This window comes from Lepisma saccharinum, chromosome 14 (assembly GCF_977018435.1).
Source record: "Lepisma saccharinum chromosome 14, izLepSacc3.1, whole genome shotgun sequence".
Taxonomy (NCBI): Eukaryota; Metazoa; Arthropoda; class Insecta; order Zygentoma; family Lepismatidae; genus Lepisma; species Lepisma saccharinum.
In genome coordinates this window covers 67,381,741-67,402,884 of record NC_139242.1, presented here as the reverse complement: position 1 = coordinate 67,402,884, position 21,144 = coordinate 67,381,741, and the positions used below count along the sequence as shown (strand labels likewise).

General features: G+C 37.0%; 1 protein-coding gene across 1 annotated transcript in view; it reads right to left on the bottom strand.

The window, feature by feature from the left end:
* rdgBbeta (cytoplasmic phosphatidylinositol transfer protein 1) overlaps window positions 1-21,144 on the bottom strand; it is a 55,504-nt gene that overhangs the window by 15,744 nt on the left and 18,616 nt on the right. Inside the window, exons 4-5 of the mRNA XM_083135829.1 lie at window positions 13,705-13,712; window positions 11,942-12,013 (exon numbers count right to left, since the gene is read on the bottom strand). Of these exons, the coding sequence (XP_082991955.1) occupies window positions 11,942-12,013; window positions 13,705-13,712 (80 nt within the window). The remainder of the gene's footprint in view (window positions 1-11,941; window positions 12,014-13,704; window positions 13,713-21,144) is intronic.

The window sequence follows — 21,144 nt, the reverse complement described above, 5'->3', positions numbered from 1 at the left end:
CTTGACAGGGAGCAAAGTTTTCGAACTGAGATTATGTGCATGGGAAATCCCAATTTGCAGCATCTTCCTGATGTGATCGAAGATAAAACGTCTTCAGCCGCAAGTGGTAGGAAACTTTAGGCAAACGTTTCGTTACAAATCGACAGTTTCCGCGCACAACCTCGATTGCTGGTTTTTGCGTGTTTTCTACTTAATTTGATGATATTTCACAGTTATTTTGCAAAAAAAGCGTTCATTTCGTGGAAAAGCACATTTTTCGCATTACTTCGCGAATAAAACTCATCCATATTTCATCATTGGGGGTGTAGTTACATGCATAATGTTCAAAATTGCTTCTTTTTTTCACATTTCGCGATTTCGCGCATCACGAAAATTCAATGTCCCTAGTGATAGTATACATACGTAAGAACTGTTGCTGAGAAAATAGTATTTTCAAACTCTGAAAAGGCCGAGATGACACTTATCTATCTATGGCGATTGTAGGAAAAATGCAGCACATGCATGCAAGTTGTAGGCGCGATGGCATTTGCGCTCGGCTCTGTCTACAGGCATAGTGCCTTCACGCTCAACTTCAGGTTACAATTACTTGAGAACTATTTGACGTATTACAATGTAACAAACGCCATCCTTAATGAATTTTTCTGTACTTTGAAATGAGCTGAAAATAAAATGGGATTTCCATTAAAAAAAACTAAAGTTTGTGTTGAAAATCGTACTTCCTTACGTAGTTGAACGTATTGTGTCCACTAATTTCATGAGCCCCTCTCATACCTATATATATGCAAAAACAGTTTTTCAATATTTATTGTTGTTGACTAAATATTTCCGGTGGTAATTTTAGGTGACTCACCCGGTATACCATATTTACTCATGTATAATGTGCACTTTTTTCCAAATTTTTTGCCCTCAAAAACTGTGGTGGGTATTATGCACGGAATAATTCAGACAGACAATGTGAAACTGTACGGAGTCATTCCATTGATTTTGTGACACTTGCATTAATTTTTCATGATTACAGAACCCTATCATGTTATATATTGTTGAAAAGCTTAAATTCTGTAGTGTCCGAATATGGCAACAGTATTCCATTCAAGATGGCAACACTAATGTTCAATGCTATTGAAATAAGTTTATCATAAAACGATTTTTATGGTACTTTGAATGAAAGAATAAAGAAGGAAAAATAAAATAATAATTAAAATGTATTACTGGGCAACAATATGACATGTATGGAGTGTGTAAATGCCTTAATGCAAGAAATCGTGTGCTGCTAACTGTTAGTTTGAAGGTCCTGAATGTGGCTCATATAGTTATGTTAGTCACGGAAAAAGCGTATTTTCAAGTTTTGATTAGAAAAAGTAAAGAAGGAATGAGCAAAAGCCTTACACCAAAGTTAGAGCCTAAATATAACAAATAAATGACCTCATAAAGTACATTTGGAAATATCGCTCCAAAGCACAAATAAAAGCCAAGACTAATATAATCACATCAATGTGGCCAACATTAAGGCCCTACAACACTGTTATGTTAGACACATTTGCTGGCCTCTTGATCAGCATAGCAGCAGCTTTAAGACCTACAACCAAGAAAGCCATTTCTTGAACCTGAATTATACTGCGCATTATATATGAGATACAACTGTTAGTCACTTTTCCCCATCAAAAACCAGGGTGCACATTATACATACGTAAATACGGTATATGCCTTCCGAACAGCATACTTTGATCAAATTTTGATTGACATATTTGTTCTGTTTGCAAGTTGTCTTCTTGCCATTGTTAACTCGGCAGGACATGCACTGGGTAAAAAATACCCACAAGAAAATTGCTGCTTAAGTTTGAATTTTAATTGTTTCAAAGGATATAAATAACATCTTCAACGATTAATCTAATTTTATTAAGTTTGAACATTTTTATTTCATTACGCAAAGATAAAGTTAAGAAAAAATGAGAAGGAAAGTTTTACCTATACAGGCATCTTTATGGATTAAACACTATATGCAAGTTGTCAGCACAGTTACAGTGTTGCTATTCTTGACCATTCTGTGCCATTCACATGCAAAAAATGTTTAGGCACCGGGCGAGTGCACTAGCTGTCTAAAGTTCACGTTGCAAGCAAAATTGTTGCTCGCTTATCAGTATAGTTCTGTTTGTTTTAGCATTGAGGTGTAATTTTTCTGTTTAACTGCGTGTCTGCACATTGTTGTCTCATAGATCACATCAATGTTAGTCTTCCCTGTGTAATTCCAGTGTGTGTTTAATAACATTGCGACCATTGAAATGAGTGGGCCAAAAATTCACGTTAAAACAAAGAATTTTTACGTGCGACACTTAAGTGAAACCCGTATCATGTCAAGACGTTTGTAGGCAATTTATTATTTGTGGGACCCCTAAAAATAGACTATAGAAATAATCCCCACCCTATAGATGAACTGAAAGACAATACAAGAACAGAACTTACAAAAATTACGGAAGAGGAACTCTTGCTTGTCAATCAAAATTTGATCAAAATATGTTGGGAATGGGTGAATGCAGTTGGCTATCACTTTGAATAACACAGGTTAGTACTCACTATGCAATATACATACAATTATCTACATGAGTAAAAATAAATGGGATGTCACGGGTCGAAACTGCCGGCATCTGGGAGGTGCCTTGCTGTTCTGCAGTCACGCGATCTCTAGCCAGGAGTCAAAATGACGCACTGTATATTAATAATATAAAGAATCTGTGAGATTCCAATTCTAATTTAAGGTGTGGAGATTACATTTGCAATTTCACATATTTAGGAAGTACAGGGTTAGTCAAAATTATGTTAACACGCAATGGACAAAACACGTAGAGGTCAGAAATACAGTTATGAACGAAATGTATTGGAACATGTATTGTTAGATTTGTAGGTGGTGCACAGCTGATCATTGGAAATGTCTTCAATCTCTTCTCTTTCTCTTTTTAGGTGACATAATGGCAGACCGATTGACACTGGAGCAAAGAAGATATGTAGCTAGCGCGATGGAAGTGTACGGTTCGCCGACGCTTGTCCGTGAAAAGTTTCGACAGCGATTTGCACGTGAACCACCAAGCCGTTTAACAGAAGAACTTCTACAAGAAGTTTGTGGCTACGGGATCAGTAGCTAACAACTATCGAGGCAATGCAGGACGTCCAAGATCAGGAAGATGTGAAGAGAACATCGCTGTTGTACAGGGAGCCATGTTGCACAGTCCTTCTAAATCAAGTGTACGATGCAGTTTGGAAACAGGAATTCCTCAAAAAAACCATGTGGCGCATCTTGAAACATGACCTTGGGATGAGACCATACCACATCCAAGTCAGCCAAGTGTTAACAGTGGTGAAGAAATGTAAGCGGGTGGAATGCTGTCAGATTTTAGCTGAAATGACGAATATCCGTCGGGATATTGGGAATGTCATGGCATTCAGCAATGAAGCCACTTTTCACACAAGTGGATTTGTAAACCGGCACAACACGATTTTCTGGGCCACCGAAAACCCACAAGTCATTCGGGAGCATGAACGAGACTCCCCCAAAGTGAATGTTTGGTGCGCTGTGACTGCCGCTGGAGTTATTGGACCCTACTTCTTTGATACACCAACAGTAACTTATGACGTTTACTTACAGATGTTGCAGGAGTATGCCATTGATGAACTACCACTAGAAATCCGCCGTGCAGGGTATTTCCAACAAGATGGCGCTTCACTGCACTGGGCCCGTGTTGTTAGAAACTATCTCGATGAGAAGTTTCCAGGACAATTGATTGGTCGTGATGGACCATTGTGCTGGCCTCCATACTTTCCAGACTTAACACCTTGTGACTTCTGGTTATGGGGCATGATTAAGGAGCGCGTTTACAGTAGGAAGGTTCGCGACATCAATGACCTTAAAGACCGTATACGGGATGTGATATTATCCTTACCCCGTAAACTGTGTGTACGGGCTTTACGTGCTGCTGTTAATCGGTGGTTGTTATGTGTTGAATGTGATGGCACACAGGTTGAGTGCGCAAGTCTGTAGCACTTGCAGCATATCATTGCCTACATTCCATGTTTATAGATGTCTGTCAAGTTCATTGTTCATAGATTGTTTCTGCCATTTGAGTGTTCACATAATTTTGACTATTGAGTGTTAACATAATTTTGACTAACCCTGTACATCAACAAACACAAGTTACAAATGTTACAGGAATGTTGCTAATCTATGAAAAATTGTGAATTGTATAAGGATTACAAACTCTAATTCACCTAATCAACTTCAAGATATCTTATATTGCAATAATCTTCAGCCTGTCTAATAAACTGTTCCGCAAACAACACTTAGAAAGTAAAGGGATTGAATTCTGTTTTATTTTCCACGCAGCTTTTTTTTCCTTCCACGATACAAATAAAAGTTGAAATGTGAAAAACTTGCTTCAGGGCATTTAGAAATATGTATAAAATCAATGGGATTTGGAATAATAAAAGTTGAAATTTTTCAAGTCTACAGATAAAAATTCACGTAGAATGCACGCATAATTCTTGGACACAATAATTCACGCATAATTCCCAGAATTCAAGAAATTCCCGGTGAGAGGCACCCTTCCACAATGTTAAATCTTCAATGCTGCCATTATTTGCAGCCAGACACCAAGGAGACATCTGTCCTTTCTCTCTCTGAAATTTAGCCAAAGAAAACGATAAACTTTCTATTGTGTACTTTTGGGTGATGCATGCATAAAATGCATGAAACACATCCACGAGGGAGCAAAATGTGGTTAAACTAAACTAACTCCATGGCACAACAGGAGTTGGATGACATGTGGTTTGTGAATCAAATCCCATCTCCACTTTTGCCTGGGTTTCGAGACCGGAGCCCCTACTTCTTCATTTCAAGTATACTGGTCAAAAAAATTAGGGGAGCAAGCAAGAAATCCCAAAACCAAAGTTGGTAAGTCAAAAGTAGCAATGTATTTTGATTAGGTGAGTGTGTCCTCAACCAGTACAATACATGTCTATTGAGTCACTAGCACAACAGAATTCTAGGGGTGATTTCTGCAAGGTACTGCACAAAATCAGGAGAACAGCACGGTGATAAGACAACAGAAATGGACAGATACGCAACAGATCCATACCTCTAATAAGGCGTGTGGTCGCCATGAACTGCTATGACAGCTGCACATCTGTTTTGCATGGAGCCAATAAGGTTATCAAAGACAGCCTGCAGGATATTCACCCATTCCTCCAGAAGGGCCATTTCCAACTGTTGCAGAGTTGTAGGCGGCGCTGGCCGAGCAGTAATGCATCTTCCAAGTGTGTCCCACACATGTTCAATGGGATTCAAGTCTGGGGAGGACGCTGGCCATACCATTCGTTCGATACCCTCATCCCGTAGCATGGCGTCAACCAGACGTGCTCGGTGATGTCGGGCATTATCGTCCACAAAAATGAAACGATCACCGATATCTGCAGCCATTGGGACAACATGAGGCCTGAGGATCTCATCCCGGTACCGTAAGGTTGTCAAAGTACCGTTCTGGATAATGTGCAGGGGGGTACGTCGACCAACACTGATCCCTGCCCATACCATGAAGCCACCGCCACCATACTGAGACATTTCGCGCACATGTGCGGGATAATTGCGAGTCCCACGTTCCCTCCAGATGAGAATGCGTCGATTATCTGACTGGAGACTGAAACGCGACTCATCCGAAAAGAGAACTGAACTCCACTCTCCATGTCCCCACTCACGATGTTCCACAGCCCACTGTCTGCGGGCCCGACGGTGTTGGGCATTCAGAGGGAGACACACCATTGGTCTTCTTGCATAAAGACCCCTTTCCCACAGGCGATTTCGTACAGTTTGGGCCGAGACTCTTCGTCCTGTTGCCAAAACAAGGCCGCGTTGCAAGTCAGTTCAGTTTGCTGCCTATTCCTGCGAGCCGCCAATGCTAAGTACCGGTCTTCCCTAACTGTTGTTGACCATGGGCGACCTTGCCCAGGCCTCCTTCGTACTGTACCTGTCTGTTGAAATCGTGTCCACAACCTGGAAATGACACTGCGTAACACACCAAGGGCTGCAGCCACCTCACGTTGTGTTTGCCCTGCTTCCATCCTCCCAATGGCTCTCCATGCGCTAGATTCCCCTAAATCGTGTTGTTCTGCCATCGTTCCTATTCAACACTACTCAACTGAATCCCACCTGCACTTACGGTCTGCCAGCACCACACAACCGGTGTTCTCAAGTGACCTCGTGATTGCTCCTCATATCACAAATTCTGCCACGTGCCTTATGGTGTCACTAGAGAGCTCTTCATGCTGATGATTCATCACAGATGAATTGTACTGGTTGAGGACACACTCACTTCATCAACATACATTGCTACTTTTGACTTTCCAACTTTGGTTTTGGGATTTCTTGCTTGCTCCCCTAATTGTTTTGACCAGTGTATTTCCCAAATTGTCCAGAATTTGGAGAACTCCCACTGGCAATCCACCCCAGGATTGTTCACACAAAAAGTGAGAGCATGGAGAATCACAATATGATAAAGTGCAATAAAGAGCTGAAGAAATACTTAAAAAAACAACTAGTAAAATAAAAATACCAAATAGGGATGGACCGATATGAAATTTTGGCCAATACAGATATAAAATTTACTGATAGCGATATCCGATATTCTACCGATCTGATATTAAAGTAGAAATGGTCCTTGAAGAACCTGAAAGGTTCATTGACCTACTTAATAAATGTGTGTTTCAAGGTTTTGTCATTGAAACTTTGGAGCTCGTACTGGGTATGGAACCCAGGTTCACTCGCACACCTGGGAGCTCCAGACAATATTTACTAGAAGTGGTAGATTACAATCACTTTCCATTTTACTTCTGCATCTTGTGTCCCACACAGAGAATACAACACAGAATAGGAACTGGGATACTGTAATGCTTGCCCAAGACCATAACTCCATGTACTCATCTGTACTCATTTTCCTGGTGTGGAAGTCCTCCTCATCTGTCAACATGATTAGCACATAGTATTGTCACTATGCATATGGTTCAAGTATGAAAGGCAGAATCTCTCGATTTTGAGAGAGCATAGTAGGCCTAGATATGTATACTTCGCCATATTGGTCTTCCAAGCACAAAGGAAAGAGATAGGAGGAATGCATGTTGTTTGTTTAGTATTTTTGTTATTCAGAATTTTATGTAGTATCGGTGATGTGTATGTATGTGTCTTGTGTTGTAGTTGTGCTGTCTAGTATGTTTGTTTTGTCTTGCGTAGTATTTGTGCTGCCTAGTATGTTTGTTTTGTCTTGCGTAGTAGTTATGGTGTGTAGTTTGTTTATGTTTATATTGTGTAGTAGTTGTGGTGTGTTTGTGTTTATATTGTGTTATAGTTGTGATGTGTTTGTGTGTGTCTTGTGTAGTAGTTGTGCTGTCTAATGTGTTTGTGTTCGTCTTGTGTAGTAATTGTGCTGTCTAATGTGTTTGTGTTTGTCTTGTGTAGTAGTTCCTCCATTCATATTGGGGGTTAGGCGTAGAGCTGACAACTCTGCACTGTAAAAAAACAATGTCAAGAAACAGCAATATAAGGCCATGGATGTTCCCAAGGTAAAATATTCCGGAGGTAAAATAGTCCCCCGTTCGGATCTCCGGGTGGGGACTACTTTGGGAGGTCCCTGGACTAAGGATAAGATCTACGTTAGGAATAAGGATATTAAATTAGGCACCTGGAATGTTCTGAGCCTTTACCGGCCTGGGGCATTTCAGTGTACAGTTAATGAGATAGTTAAGTATAAATTAGATGTAGTAGCTGTCCAGGAAGTTAGGTGGCCAGGAGAAGGGAATTGTAAAACTAAAAATTATACTTTTTTCTATGGTGGTACTGAAAATCATAATTTTGGAACAGGCTTTTTCATAAATAATAGAATTATCTCGGCTCTTAAAACAGTAGAATTTATTAATGATAGGATATCATATGCAGTTTTACAGGGTAGGTGGTGTAAAATTATTTTAATAAACATACATGCACCAACGGAAAATAAAGATGATAATACTAAAGATGATTTTTTATACAGAGTTAGAACAGGTCTTTGATAAATTTTCTCAGTATGATATGAAAATTCTGTTAGGTGACTGTAATGCACAGATTGGCAAAGAAGAGACATTTAAACCCACAATTGGTAAAGAAAGTCTTCATGAATTAAGTAATGATAATGGTATAAGATTGATTACTTTTGCAACCTCAAAGAATTTAATTGTGAAAAGTACCACTTTTAAACATAAAGATATCCATAAATATACCTGGTCTTCTCCAGATGGTAAAACTCATAATCAGATAGATCATATTCTCATTGATAAGAGAAGGCATACTAGTATAATTGACGTTCGTACACATAGAGGTGCGGACTGTGCCAGTGACCATTATTTAGTAATTGCTAAATTAAGAGAAAGACTCTCAGTGATAAATCATAAGCAACAAAATCTAAAAGTTCTAAAATTTGATACAGGAAAGTTTACTGATGAAAGAATTAAGAAAGATTACCAAATTAAACTGTCAAATAGATTTGATGTTTTGCAGGATTTAAATGATGATGAAAATATAAATGAAACAGACGTAAATAAGAATTGGGAGCACATACGTAATGCAATAGAATCAGCAGCTAAAGAAAGTATAGGATACCATAAACCGAGAAAAAGTAAGCCATGGTTTGATAATGAATGTCATAATCTAATAGAAATAAAAAATCAAGTTAGACTTAGGTGGTTAAATAACTCTGATGATACAAATCTAAACAATTATAATAGAATAAAGCGAGAAGTTAACCGCACGTGATTTTTGTACAGAGTTAGAACAGGTCTTTGATAAATTTTCTCAGTATGATATGAAAATTCTGTTAGGTGACTGTAATGCACATATTGGCAAAGAAGAGACATTTAAACCCACGATTGGTAAAGAAAGTCTTCATGAATTAAGTAATGATAATGGTATAAGATTGATTACTTTTGCAACCTCAAAGAATTTAATTGTGAAAAGTACCACTTTTAAACATAAAGATATCCATAAATATACCTGGTCTTCTCCAGATGGTAAAACTCATAATCAGATAGATCATATTCTCATTGATAAGAGAAGGCATACTAGTATAATTGACGTTCGTACACATAGAGGTGCTGACTGTGCCAGTGACCATTATTTAGTAATTGCTAAATTAAGAGAAAGACTCTCAGTGATAAATCATAAGCAACAAAATCTAAAAGTTATAAAATTTGATACAGGAAAGTTTACTGATGAAAGAATTAAGAAAGATTACCAAATTAAACTGTCAAATAGATTTGATGTTTTGTAGGATTTAAATGATGATGAAAATATAAATGAAACAGACGTAAATAAGAATTGGGAGCACATACGTAATGCAATAGAATCAGCAGCTAAAGAAAGTATAGGATACCATAAACCGAGAAAAAGTAAGCCATGGTTTGATAATGAATGTCATAATCTAATAGAAATAAGAAATCAAGTTAGACTTAGGTGGTTAAATAACTCTGATGATACAAATCTAAACAATTATAATAGAATAAAGCGAGAAGTTAACCGCACGTTTAAAAGTAAAAAAAGAGATTACTTGAAAAGCAAAATTAACGAAATTGAAACAAACAGCAAAAATAAAAATATCAGAGATTTATATAAAGGTGTAAATGAGTTTAGAAAGGGGTGGCAACCTAAAGTAAACTTGATAAAAGATAAAGACGGTGATTTTCTAGCTGACCCAAGCGATATTCTAAATAGATGGAAGAACTACTTTAATGACCTTTTAAATGTTCATGTAGGAGATAAATCAGAAGTAAATGAAGTCCACACAGCAGAACCTTTAGTTCCAGAATCTAACTTGACTGAAGTTAAAGATGCTATTAAAAGGCTAAAGAATAACAAAGCACCTGGCATTGATTTAATACCAGCTGAGTTAATTAAATATGGTGGAAATTCATTAATAGGTCAAATTCATAAATTAATTTGTTTAATATGGAATAAAGAAGAAATCCCTCAACAGTGGAAAGAATCCATAATTGTTCCTGTGTTTAAAAAAGGTGATAAAATGAACTGCAATAATTACCGTGGAATTTCTCTACTCTCAACAACATATAAAATATTATCTAACATTCTTTTAACAAGACTAACCCCATATGCTAATGAAATTATAGGTGATTATCAATGTGGATTTAAACGTAACAGATCAACTACAGATCAAATTTTTCACATCAGACAGACACTTGAAAAAAAGTGGGAATATAATCAAAATGTCCATCAGCTATTCATTGATTTCAAAAAAGCATATGATTCAGTCAAAAGAGATAAATTATATAATATATTAGTCGGGTTTGGAATACCTAAGAAGCTTGTTAATATGATAAAAATATGTACCAGTGAAACAGAAAGTAAAATTCGTGTGGGTATTAATATGTCTGACAAATTTGCAATTCAAGATGGGTTAAAACAAGGAGATGCATTATCTCCATTGCTCTTTAATTTTGCCTTAGAATATGCTGTAAGGAAGGTAAAAGAAACTAAAGAAGGACTAAAATTAAATGGTGTGACTCAGTTGTTAGCATATGCAGATGATGTAGACTTACTGGGGGATGATGTGAATACAATTAAGAATAATGCTAAAATATTTTTCAAAACTGCTAAAGAGATAGGTTTGGAAGTTAACAAAGAGAAAACTAAATATATGATTACAGGCCGAAACCAAGTGTTAGGTAATAATCAAAATCTAATTATTGATAACAACTCGTTTGAACGAGTTTCCAAATTCAAATACTTAGGAGTAATATTAACAAATGAAAATTATATTAAAGAGGAAAAAAGGTAGGCTTAATTCAGGAAATGCATGTTACTTCTCTCTTCATAAACTTTTGTCTTCTCGTTTAATATCTAAGAAACTAAAAGTTAAAATATACAAAACAGTAACTTTGCCTGTAGTATTATATGGATGTGAAACTTGGTCCCTTACATTGAAAGAGGAACATAAATTGAGAGTATTTGAAAATAAGATCCTTAGGAAAATCTTTGGACCTAAAAGGGATGAGGAGACAGGTGAGTGGAGAAGGTTACATAATTTAGAACTACATAATTTGTATTCATGTCCAGATATTATTAGAATAATTAAATCAAGAAGACTTAGGTGGGCAGGTCATGTGGCACGAATGGGAGAGGAAAGAGGAGTTCACAGGATTCTTGTTGGGAAACCTGATGGTAAGAGACCTGTAGGAATGCCAAGACAAAGATGGAGGGACAACGTTGAGATGGACCTAAGGGAAATCGGTAGGGATGGACAAGAGTATATAGAACTTGCTCAAGATAGGGAAAGATGGAAGGCCTGTGTTGCTGCAGCCATGAACCTTCGGGTTTAAGAAGGCTAGGGAGTTAGTTAGTTAGTTAGTGTTTCAAGGTGACTGCAGTGCAAAAGAAATGGCATATTTTGACATTTACCTTTTTAGAAAGTAGGGCATGGATATTATCCATAAAAATTACAACAAAATGGCAGAATTTTGCACTAAATTATCAGACACTTATCGATATATCGGGATCGGTAAAATAATCGGTAATTTTACCGATACGCCTATATCGGCCGACACCGATAGAGTACCGATTAATCGGTCCCATCCCTATAATAAATAAAGAAATAAATTAAATTTTAAAAAAAAGTTGCAAAATAAAACTAATGTTTCCTGGTTCTAAATGAAGAGAAACAGATCAATATTATGTTTCACCAAGATGGAGAAAAAAATTATATTTTTTTAAAATTAATTTCCAGGCTCTGCTGAAAAATTAAAATCTAAAAACAATTGCATGGCACCACAACAGTTGGGCTTCATGTTCCATAGATAAGATATATAAATATGAACATTTCAACTGCCAATTAAGTTAGTATAAGTGTACACTGCTAATACTTACATTTTCAGATGACCCATTATTATCTTCGAATTTAGTTTTAATCACAACGCTGAACTTTGGTAGAAAGGAACACTAGAAATGAAAGTATAATTATTTAATCCATAGCAACATACAAAATTAATATAATGTAACGAAAACTTTATATTCCCAGACTTTACATTTTCCTGAATATACATTGGATCCCAGATTTTACATTTCCCACATTATACATTCAATCAAAATGTTATAAAATTTTCTCAAAGTTTACATTTTATCACATTTAATTTTTTTTCAGCTTGGTCCCCTGGAAAACATAAAATTGAGGTCCACTCCTTCATGGTCCAAAGAATGGGTCACTTGTAAAATGTATAATTAAGGTCACACTCAATTACATATATACATCAAGATCTATAGGTGGTGTGAGGTAGATCTTCATGCATTCATCATCTCTGCTAAACTGTAGGTGCTCTGGCTACCCATGCTCCCACTCAGATACAAAATAAGTTCCAAGGATCATTTTTTAAAAAGCGATTACTCAACAATTACAACCATAATAATATGTGGATTGAAATAATGGCTTTATAACCGCCTCTACACATGAGATGTCATAGTTCCACAGATTGACATGTGGCGGCACATGAGAGAAATGCTATTAAGTGTCACAGAGAACTTGTGCAAGCTTGTGCTGATGAGGCACTTCAATATCCATCAGTGGTTAAGTGGTTCGACATGCTGATTCGCCAAGACCTTTAAAGTTCCAACAAGCACTCAGCAACTTTGCCTTCACTGTGTATCAAATCCAGAGCCCCTTGATTACAAGATGACAACTTTATCACTACATAATTGGGGAGGCCATATTTCAATCTTAAATTATATTTTTTTAATTTTCTATATATACGAGGATCATTTTTTAAAAAGTGGTTACATGCTCAAATTAAAGGGATGTTTCTTGTTGCCTATGACTACGACATTGTTTTCCTTTGTCACACAGTACCAAAGGGAGTTACCATGAACAGTATTAGAGTAACTTTCTGGAGAATCACCTTTGTCCAGTTATTTGTTGGAAACAACTAACGCTTCTGGTGAAGCATTCAATTGTGTTGCAACATAACTCAAGGTTCCTTGTTACAAATTCTGTGGAACAATTGCTTGAACAGTGAGGTTGGAGTGTGCTAAAGCTACCCCCTATAGTCTGGACATGAGTTCTTGTGTCTATCACTTGTTCTGGAAGCTACAAGATCCTCCACCAGGATGTTACTTGAAGACCATCAGTGATATATGGAAAAACAATTCAGCTGATGGCATGATAAAATTGCCAACAATTTGGCAACCTATGCTATACTCGACTCGAAAGTATTATGAATGCAGTAACCTTGTCTCCCACAGATATATAAGTACACAGTTTTGAGCATGTAACCACTTTTTTTAAAATGACCCTCGTATATATAGAAACATTTAAAAAATTTAAAAAAATGAAATATGGCCTCCCCGATGACGTAGTGATAAAGTTGTCATCTTGTAATCAAGGGGCTCTGGATTTAATACACAATGAAGGCAGAGTCTGGTTCAGATCCCACTTTAACTGTAGGCCCAGTCCTAATTAGCCTTAAAGTGGACTGTAAAACCAAAACTCAATTGCAACCTTATTTAATAAACCACAAAGTATGATGAAATATCAAGACACCAGTTGAAGTCCAACATATTTTCTCTTAAATTACTGACAAAAATGTAACTGAGAGATAGTTTCATATTACTTTAACAAAAACAAAAATTTCAACACTTACTGTATATTCTGTTCTCGCAGTAACCGGACATGAAAAGAGAGGAAGAAATCAGGCATTAATTCTTAGATGCAACTTAACATAATTTAAAATTATTTTTTTAAGCTAACATGTAAAAAAAAATCATTGTCATGTGCAAAAAAAAGTCACATGCACATACTGAGACAGTGGTGAGGTCATCCTACAAACCAGATGTATTCCAATGTTAAAATTTCGGTAATTATTGAATGTCCCTTGAATAAAAATTGAGGTGAAATTATCAATTCACCTTTATTTTTCCCTTAGGAATATAACATAAGTGATTGGTCCTTAGATATTGAAACAAAATATCCATATATCCAATCAAGTAATTTCAGACAGGAAGCAAACTTTTTGACCACCCCTCAACATACAACAGCAGGCCGATGTACAAAGCATTAATATGAGCTATTGAAGACGAACACTAGAACAAGACCGAAGAGAGTACTAAATTTTGAGAATGTCCCCTTTTATTTTCCCCCTTTTTTATATTTCATGACATCACCAAGTAATGTCATTTCTCAAAGCCTATCCCCCTATTTTTCTCCTTAAAAATCACATAGAACAATGTGCACTATCCTAGTATCAATTAATTATATATGACCGTTTAAAATATGGAGTCCCCCTCTTCTGGAAAAGAACTTTACATTAGTACACATATTACACTATGACACCTTTATTTCAGGTGCAATTGTAACGCTTCAGTACATTTTTTAAAATGTAGATTTATTCAAAGTAACTAAAAAAATAATCATAATAACTTTTATCTCATACAGAAAGTATAATGTCATTACAGTTCTGTGTTTGATAATAAATAATATTAATTTGGCGAACAGATTTAGCGGCCAATATTTCTTGATCACGAGCAAAATGTGCTTAAAGTTTCATTAAATAAAATGCAAATAATCTAGCTTGTCTGGCACAATTATTCAAACATATTGGCCATAACAGGAGTTTCCACAGGGGGATTCATGATGCGCTTGCGTCATGGGAATTCTTTTTGGAGGGGGACAACATTTTATAGTTTAACTACCATATCTTCACACAAAAATGGGGGGATCGATTTATTTGATTGACTTATTTTTTTTTAATTTTTACTTACGGTTATTAGATAGATGTTCAGCATCTATGTACTTCATGATTTAAGAACACTATTTCCTGTAGGAAACATGAAAGTGAGCCGTGCTTTTTCCTTTTTTTAGTCTCTTAATTTCAACTGCAATGAAAGGTTTCGAATGTCATGTGCCTTTCGATTGTTACATACATAAAATATTGTTTATGCCAACCTTTCCCCCCAAAAAAATTATTTCAAGTTCTGCCTTTGGTATAAAACTTACAAATTTTGAAAAATTATTTTTTTAAAAATCAAATTATCGACAAACAAAAATCAGTTACTGTGTTTTTATCCAACTATATTTGTGTGTGTGTGTGTGTGATGGACAATTATTTGGGGAGGGGAGGGGATGCTTGATTTGATTGATTTAGTTTATTTTACTTCGCGTTTTGTGCCTCTTGGCTAATTTGCGAAGATGGAGATGAGTGATGAAATGATGAAATTGATGAATGGACATTCACAAACAACCAAGCCCGACCAGGATTCGAACCCGGGACCCTTGGCGTCGCGGCGCGATATGCTAACCACTCGGCCACAGGGTCGGGCGGGAGGGGATGCATCCACTGCCTTGGGAAGGGGGGATGGGCACCCCTGGGCTGTAACATTACCACAATTTTCTCATCCTTTCATCAACCACAACCTTCCAAGCAACCAATTTGTAAAAACCCTAAAAAAGTAGAGGACTTTCAGGAATATCAAATATCTGTGAATTTGTTTTCAAAAAAATTATTTACATTGTATTAGCATGCCATGGCTGGAAGAACTCCAAATACGATATGTACAAGGTTTATTTTTTAATTAGAGGTAATTTTGCGCTCACGTTGGCAACACTGCGTGCTTTGCATTTTGGGCATGTGCATTAGTTACAGACATGCCTTGCACGTTGTGAAATGCTTGGTGTGGTTGTGGTGGACAATGAAAGTGGTGCAGGTGATTGAAAATCCCGCCGACTGTGAGATACGATCAGTGATCAGGTTCTTGACTGCGAAAAATGTCAAAGAGGTGACGAACTGTTGAACCATATTGTCACTAGGGACGAGTCATTTGTGTCCCTCTACACCCTCGCAACAAAACAATCCAAGGAATTGCACCACACATCATCCCCCACAAAGGTGAAGTTCAAGCAAGCGACCAAGAAACTCATGCTCACCATGTTCTGGGACAGGTTTGGGGTGCTTCTGATTGACTTTCTGTCGAATGGACAAACAGTTAATGCAGCCGTGTATTGCAACACTCTCAAGAAACTTTGCTGAGCAATGCAGAATAAACGACGAGGAATGCTGTCTTCCGGTATCATGTTGCTGCATGGCCACACACTGCAGCTGCCACACAGTCGCTCATTGACTCATTTGGCTGGGAGCAGATGGACCACTCTCCGTACAGTCTGGATCTTGCCCCCAGCGATTATCACCAATTCCTCCACTTGAAGACTTTCCTCGCTGGGAAGCGTTTCAACAGCGTCAATGATAAAACAGACCGTGACGGATTGGCTGTCTGACCTGGTGGCAGATTTCTTTCATGAGAGTCTACAAAAGCTCATCTACCGCTACGACAAGTGTCTCAACAGCTATGGGAACTACATTGAGAAGTAGCTGAATGTACGTATGAACAGCCACAGAACTTTTCTAACGGTGAAAGCGGCCCCGGCGCCCACCCAGCGTCGAATAACATGGGTACCTGGGGGAAACCCTGGGGGGTAAAGGCGGTCAGGGGCGTGATGCTGATCACATCACCCCCACTCACGACCGGATCAAGAAAGTGTGGGGCGTTACCCCCACACCCCCTATACGCCTTCATGGCGTGGTGCTATGCACAGGGGAGCACTTTTTTACCTTTTTTTGCATGTTTTAGTTTTATTTCAAAACTGCCCCTAATTAAAAAATAAACCTCGTATATACGTTGTAATAAGCTTTTTCCATGTTATATGACTAGAACTTATTTTACTATATTTCGGATTGCACCTTTGTTTTAAGTAATCATACCATCTTTTTTTATTATTTACGAAGACCGTTAAAGCGATCTTAGTAGATATTTTACAATATGCCGTTGCATGTATGAATGGGTGGAAAGATTTAAAGATGAAAGGTCAGAGATGAACACTGGAGCGGAAGGCCAGTTTGCGTGGCAACTGAGGCATATTGAGTCCTAAAATACAAATTTTCATTGTGCATAAATCTCCATGAAGTTTAGAATAAAATTCTTGTTATTTAATGACATACAATCATAAATACTTTATGATATTCTGTTTCCTTTTTATTTGTAGCATATATATTTTGAAACAGTGTCATGCATATCTAAGAAATATACATACAGGGTGTATCATAAGTGATAATATAGGCACATATTTTTGGTAAATAAAAAAGCAAAATTTTGGTACAAGAGGAGTCGATTTTGGGTTCAAAAGTGGTAAATAAAATAAAATTTCGGTGTTATAGCAGTGAATAATCACATCAAAAGTGCTATATATAATAACATTTTGGTTTTAAAATTGTGAATATAATCCTACATTTGATTTAAAAACTGCACTTATTACACAAAATAAACTTACCCCTTCTAATAGCACATTTATGTAGTTACCAGAGTATTAAGTTTATTCCTGTGTAAAGCGGTCCATTTTTGCTTCTCAAATATTTACAACAGAATTAATAAATTTTTCGTGAATTGCATAACTCACAGGATAATTCAGACTTTAGAAAGTGTCGGTAAATAAACTCTAAATTTTGTGTTTAAGAGTATATTTCGCATTTTGCATTATTTCATGAAAAAAACAGGTTAGAAAAATGCACCTCACACCTTTCAGAAACATGAACATTACAGCATGTTACTCCATATTTCGTGTTTTCGTCAAAAACGAAATTTGCATGCCTCTAATGATAGCACAAACTGAAATGGTGAAAAGTACACAATACTAGAAGCAAAAAAAGTGTCAGTATTTGCAAGATAACTGCAAATGTATGGTTATGATCCGCCACTGATTTGATTGTGCCCATCATTCGCTTGTCTACTTGTGCACTTCGAGGATTCTTTGTTTGAAACTGAACACTGCAGAACATGTAACATACTGTACAGTACAATAGTCCTTGGTAGAGGCATGCATATTTCGTTTTTGACAAAAACACGAAATGTGAAATAACACATTGTAATTAAGTCTGATAAGCTTACTTTGCATTTTTCCACGTAAATATTTGTGACACATTGTAATGTTAATTTTTCATGTTTCTGAAAGGTGTGAGGTGCATTTTCATACCCTGTGTCGTCATGAAATGATGCGAAATAAATGCAAAATGCAAAATAGACTCTTAAACACGAAATTTACCGTTTATATACAGACGCGACACTTTCTGAAGTGTGCAGTATCCTGTGAGTTATGCAATTCATGGAAAATTGATTAATTCTCCTGTAAATATTTGAGAAGCAAAAAGCAAAAATGAACCCCCTTATACAAGAACAAACTTAATATTCTGGTAATGATTTAATGTGCTATTAGAAGGGATATGTTTATTTTGTGTAATAGTGCAGTTTTTAAATCAAATTTGGATTATATTAACATTTTTAAAACCAAAATGCCATTATATATATATATATCGCTTTTTCATCGCTATAACAGCTAAATTTTATTTTATTTAAAGCTTTTGAACCCAAAATTGACTGTTTATGTACAGAAATTTTGCTTTTTTATTTACCAAAAATATGTGCCTCTAGTTCTTGGTAATAAAAGCAAGTAATGTCAAGCGAAGTGGACCTTTTAAATCTGTTATTTTTACTAAGCAGGAATATGGCACCTGACATGTGAAAAGCATACGATGTGTACAAACAATGAATCCAATTAATTACCTTCGCAATTATCTTGCATAATTTGCTTCTACCATCGAGTACTTTTCATAGTTTCAGTTTGCGCTATCACTCATGCGTGCCGACTACGTGGGTGCTCCGGGGCTCGAGCACCCACATAAATAATCTTGTGGGTCCGCGGCACCCACAAGATTTTTAGTTTGATAAAAACAAAATAAAATAAATATTTCTCACTTCCCATTATCAAAAAAATAATAAGCAAATAAAACATTGAGATGGAAGTTAAAATTTCTAACCTCTAAAACATAATTGTTTCAAATGTGTTTGTGCAAAGGCAACCAAGCAACACATTCCCCCCTTCCTTGCCTGTCTCTGGCCAAGTCAAAGACAGTCCCCACAATAACAATGGAAGTATATTGTATTGTGAATAGAATCCCATCTTTTCAGCTTGCTTTGATGTTTCCTTACAAGCGACACATTACAATACGCGCACTCCATTCGTCAACAATTGTTTTAAAATAACTACTTGCTGATATTGAGCACTAATAAAGAATAAACCGAAACACAAGGAAGCCGATTGTGACAGACTACCTCAATAGTTGAATTTTTCTTCTTTTGTTTGTTTACAATCAGATAAGAGGGGCGTGGTTTACGATTTCAGTGAAGTTGTTTTCATGTAATCTGGATTGTTTTCGTTTCGTTTGTTCTCCAAGAGACAATGGCTTGGAAGGACGTGGGAGCTTAGATTGTAGACTGGAAAGTTCTCATTTTTTTTAACAAAAGGGATGTTACCGTGTTAATAGTTAGTGCAAAGAAGAGGGTCTACTGACCGGATGCGTGGAGCAAAAGCTCTTCGCCAGGCAAAAATTTTTGCAATTTTCAAACGTGGCACGGGATGCGTGTGGAAAGCTGAAACACAATATTGAGTATTGCTTCTTTACATACTTTCGAATTCGAACAGTAGGTTTGCTAGTCGCTATGGATAAATTCGTCATACGTTTGTCGTTATCATCACAGGTGGATATTACTGACACTGAACATAGTGAAAAGCATGTTCAGTCAAAAAATAAGGAACCCGAGAATGTGTCTTCTGCCAGTTCCTGTAGTACATTAGCAACAAGTGTCAAGAAATCGTCAGGCAGGTCATACCATGAAGGACGGAAAAAGACATTTCCTTGGATTTATTACGACAAAGAATTGGACAAAGTGTTCCGTAGTGTGTGTAAAAACGCTTTTGATTCCAGTATAGTGTTTCCGTCGGCAACTGCTACTTCTGCAGACAGGGATTCGTGTAATGCATTTGTTCGAAATGGATTTTCCCAGTGGCAAAAGGCAATTGAACGTTTCAGGTTTCACGAGAAATGTACACTTCATCGTTCGTCCGTGACTGCTCTGGCAACTACGAAACAAGGAACCAATGTGTCATCTCTTATTTCAACACATAAATTAGGAGATATGAAAAATGCACGCAAGGCGATTTTAAAGATAATAACGTCCCTCCAATTTTTAAGTCAGCAAGGAATAGCAATTCGGGGTCACACCGATGAAGCATCAAATATTCATCAGTTGCTGCTGCTTAGAGCAGAAGATGCTCCTGAGTTGAAATCTTGACTGCAGCGAACTACATATAAGTGGGTTTCTATCAGTGAAGGAACAAATATCCATATGCTTCAGATTTGTCGATGAAAATCTGCAAGTTGAAGAAGTGTTTATGGGCTTCTATGAAGTAGCTTCAACAAGTTCTAGGACATTGTTTGAAGTCGTCCAGGATGTCATAAGACGTTTATCTCTCGACATAAAATACTGTCGTGGTGAATGTTATGATGGCGCGAGTAATGTCAGTGGACATTTAACAGGATTACTCAGTTGGAGCCGAGAGCTAGCTATATTTGTTCATTGTTCGGCGCATAATTTGAATTTGGTACTGCAAGATGCGATGCAAGGTATCAGTTATGTGTGAGACTTTCTGGTGATTCTTCGTGAATTAATATAATTTGTAAGACATTCGCCAAAGAGGCTAGCAGTGTTTCAATCGCCACAAGAAAACGAAGATGGTGTTGTAAAAAACATTCCCAGACTGACTTTTCGACCATTCTGTCCCACAAGGTGGTGTGTGAGGGTAAAATCACTACAATCGTTGGAAAGTAATTATGACGTTCTCTTGAAATTTATGGAAGATCTGTCAGAAGAAAAAAGTGAAGTCGGTGGGAAGGCTAGTGGATATTTTTCAAACCTACATCAATTCAGATTTCATATTTTCCTGAAAATGTTAATTTCAGTTTTCGGAAAGATTGAACAACTTCATTCTTCTTTTCAGAAGAAATCATTGTCATACCGAGAAATCAAAACTTTGGTGGAAACTTTGTCTGCAAGTTTAGCTTCACAAAGGGATATATTTTTTGAGTTGTGGAATGAAACCATGAGGAAAGCGGAGGAATTGAACATTGATGAACCAGTTTTGCCTAGAAGAAGGAAGATGTCAAAACGCTACGACGAAGGTAGTGATCCTCATACGTATC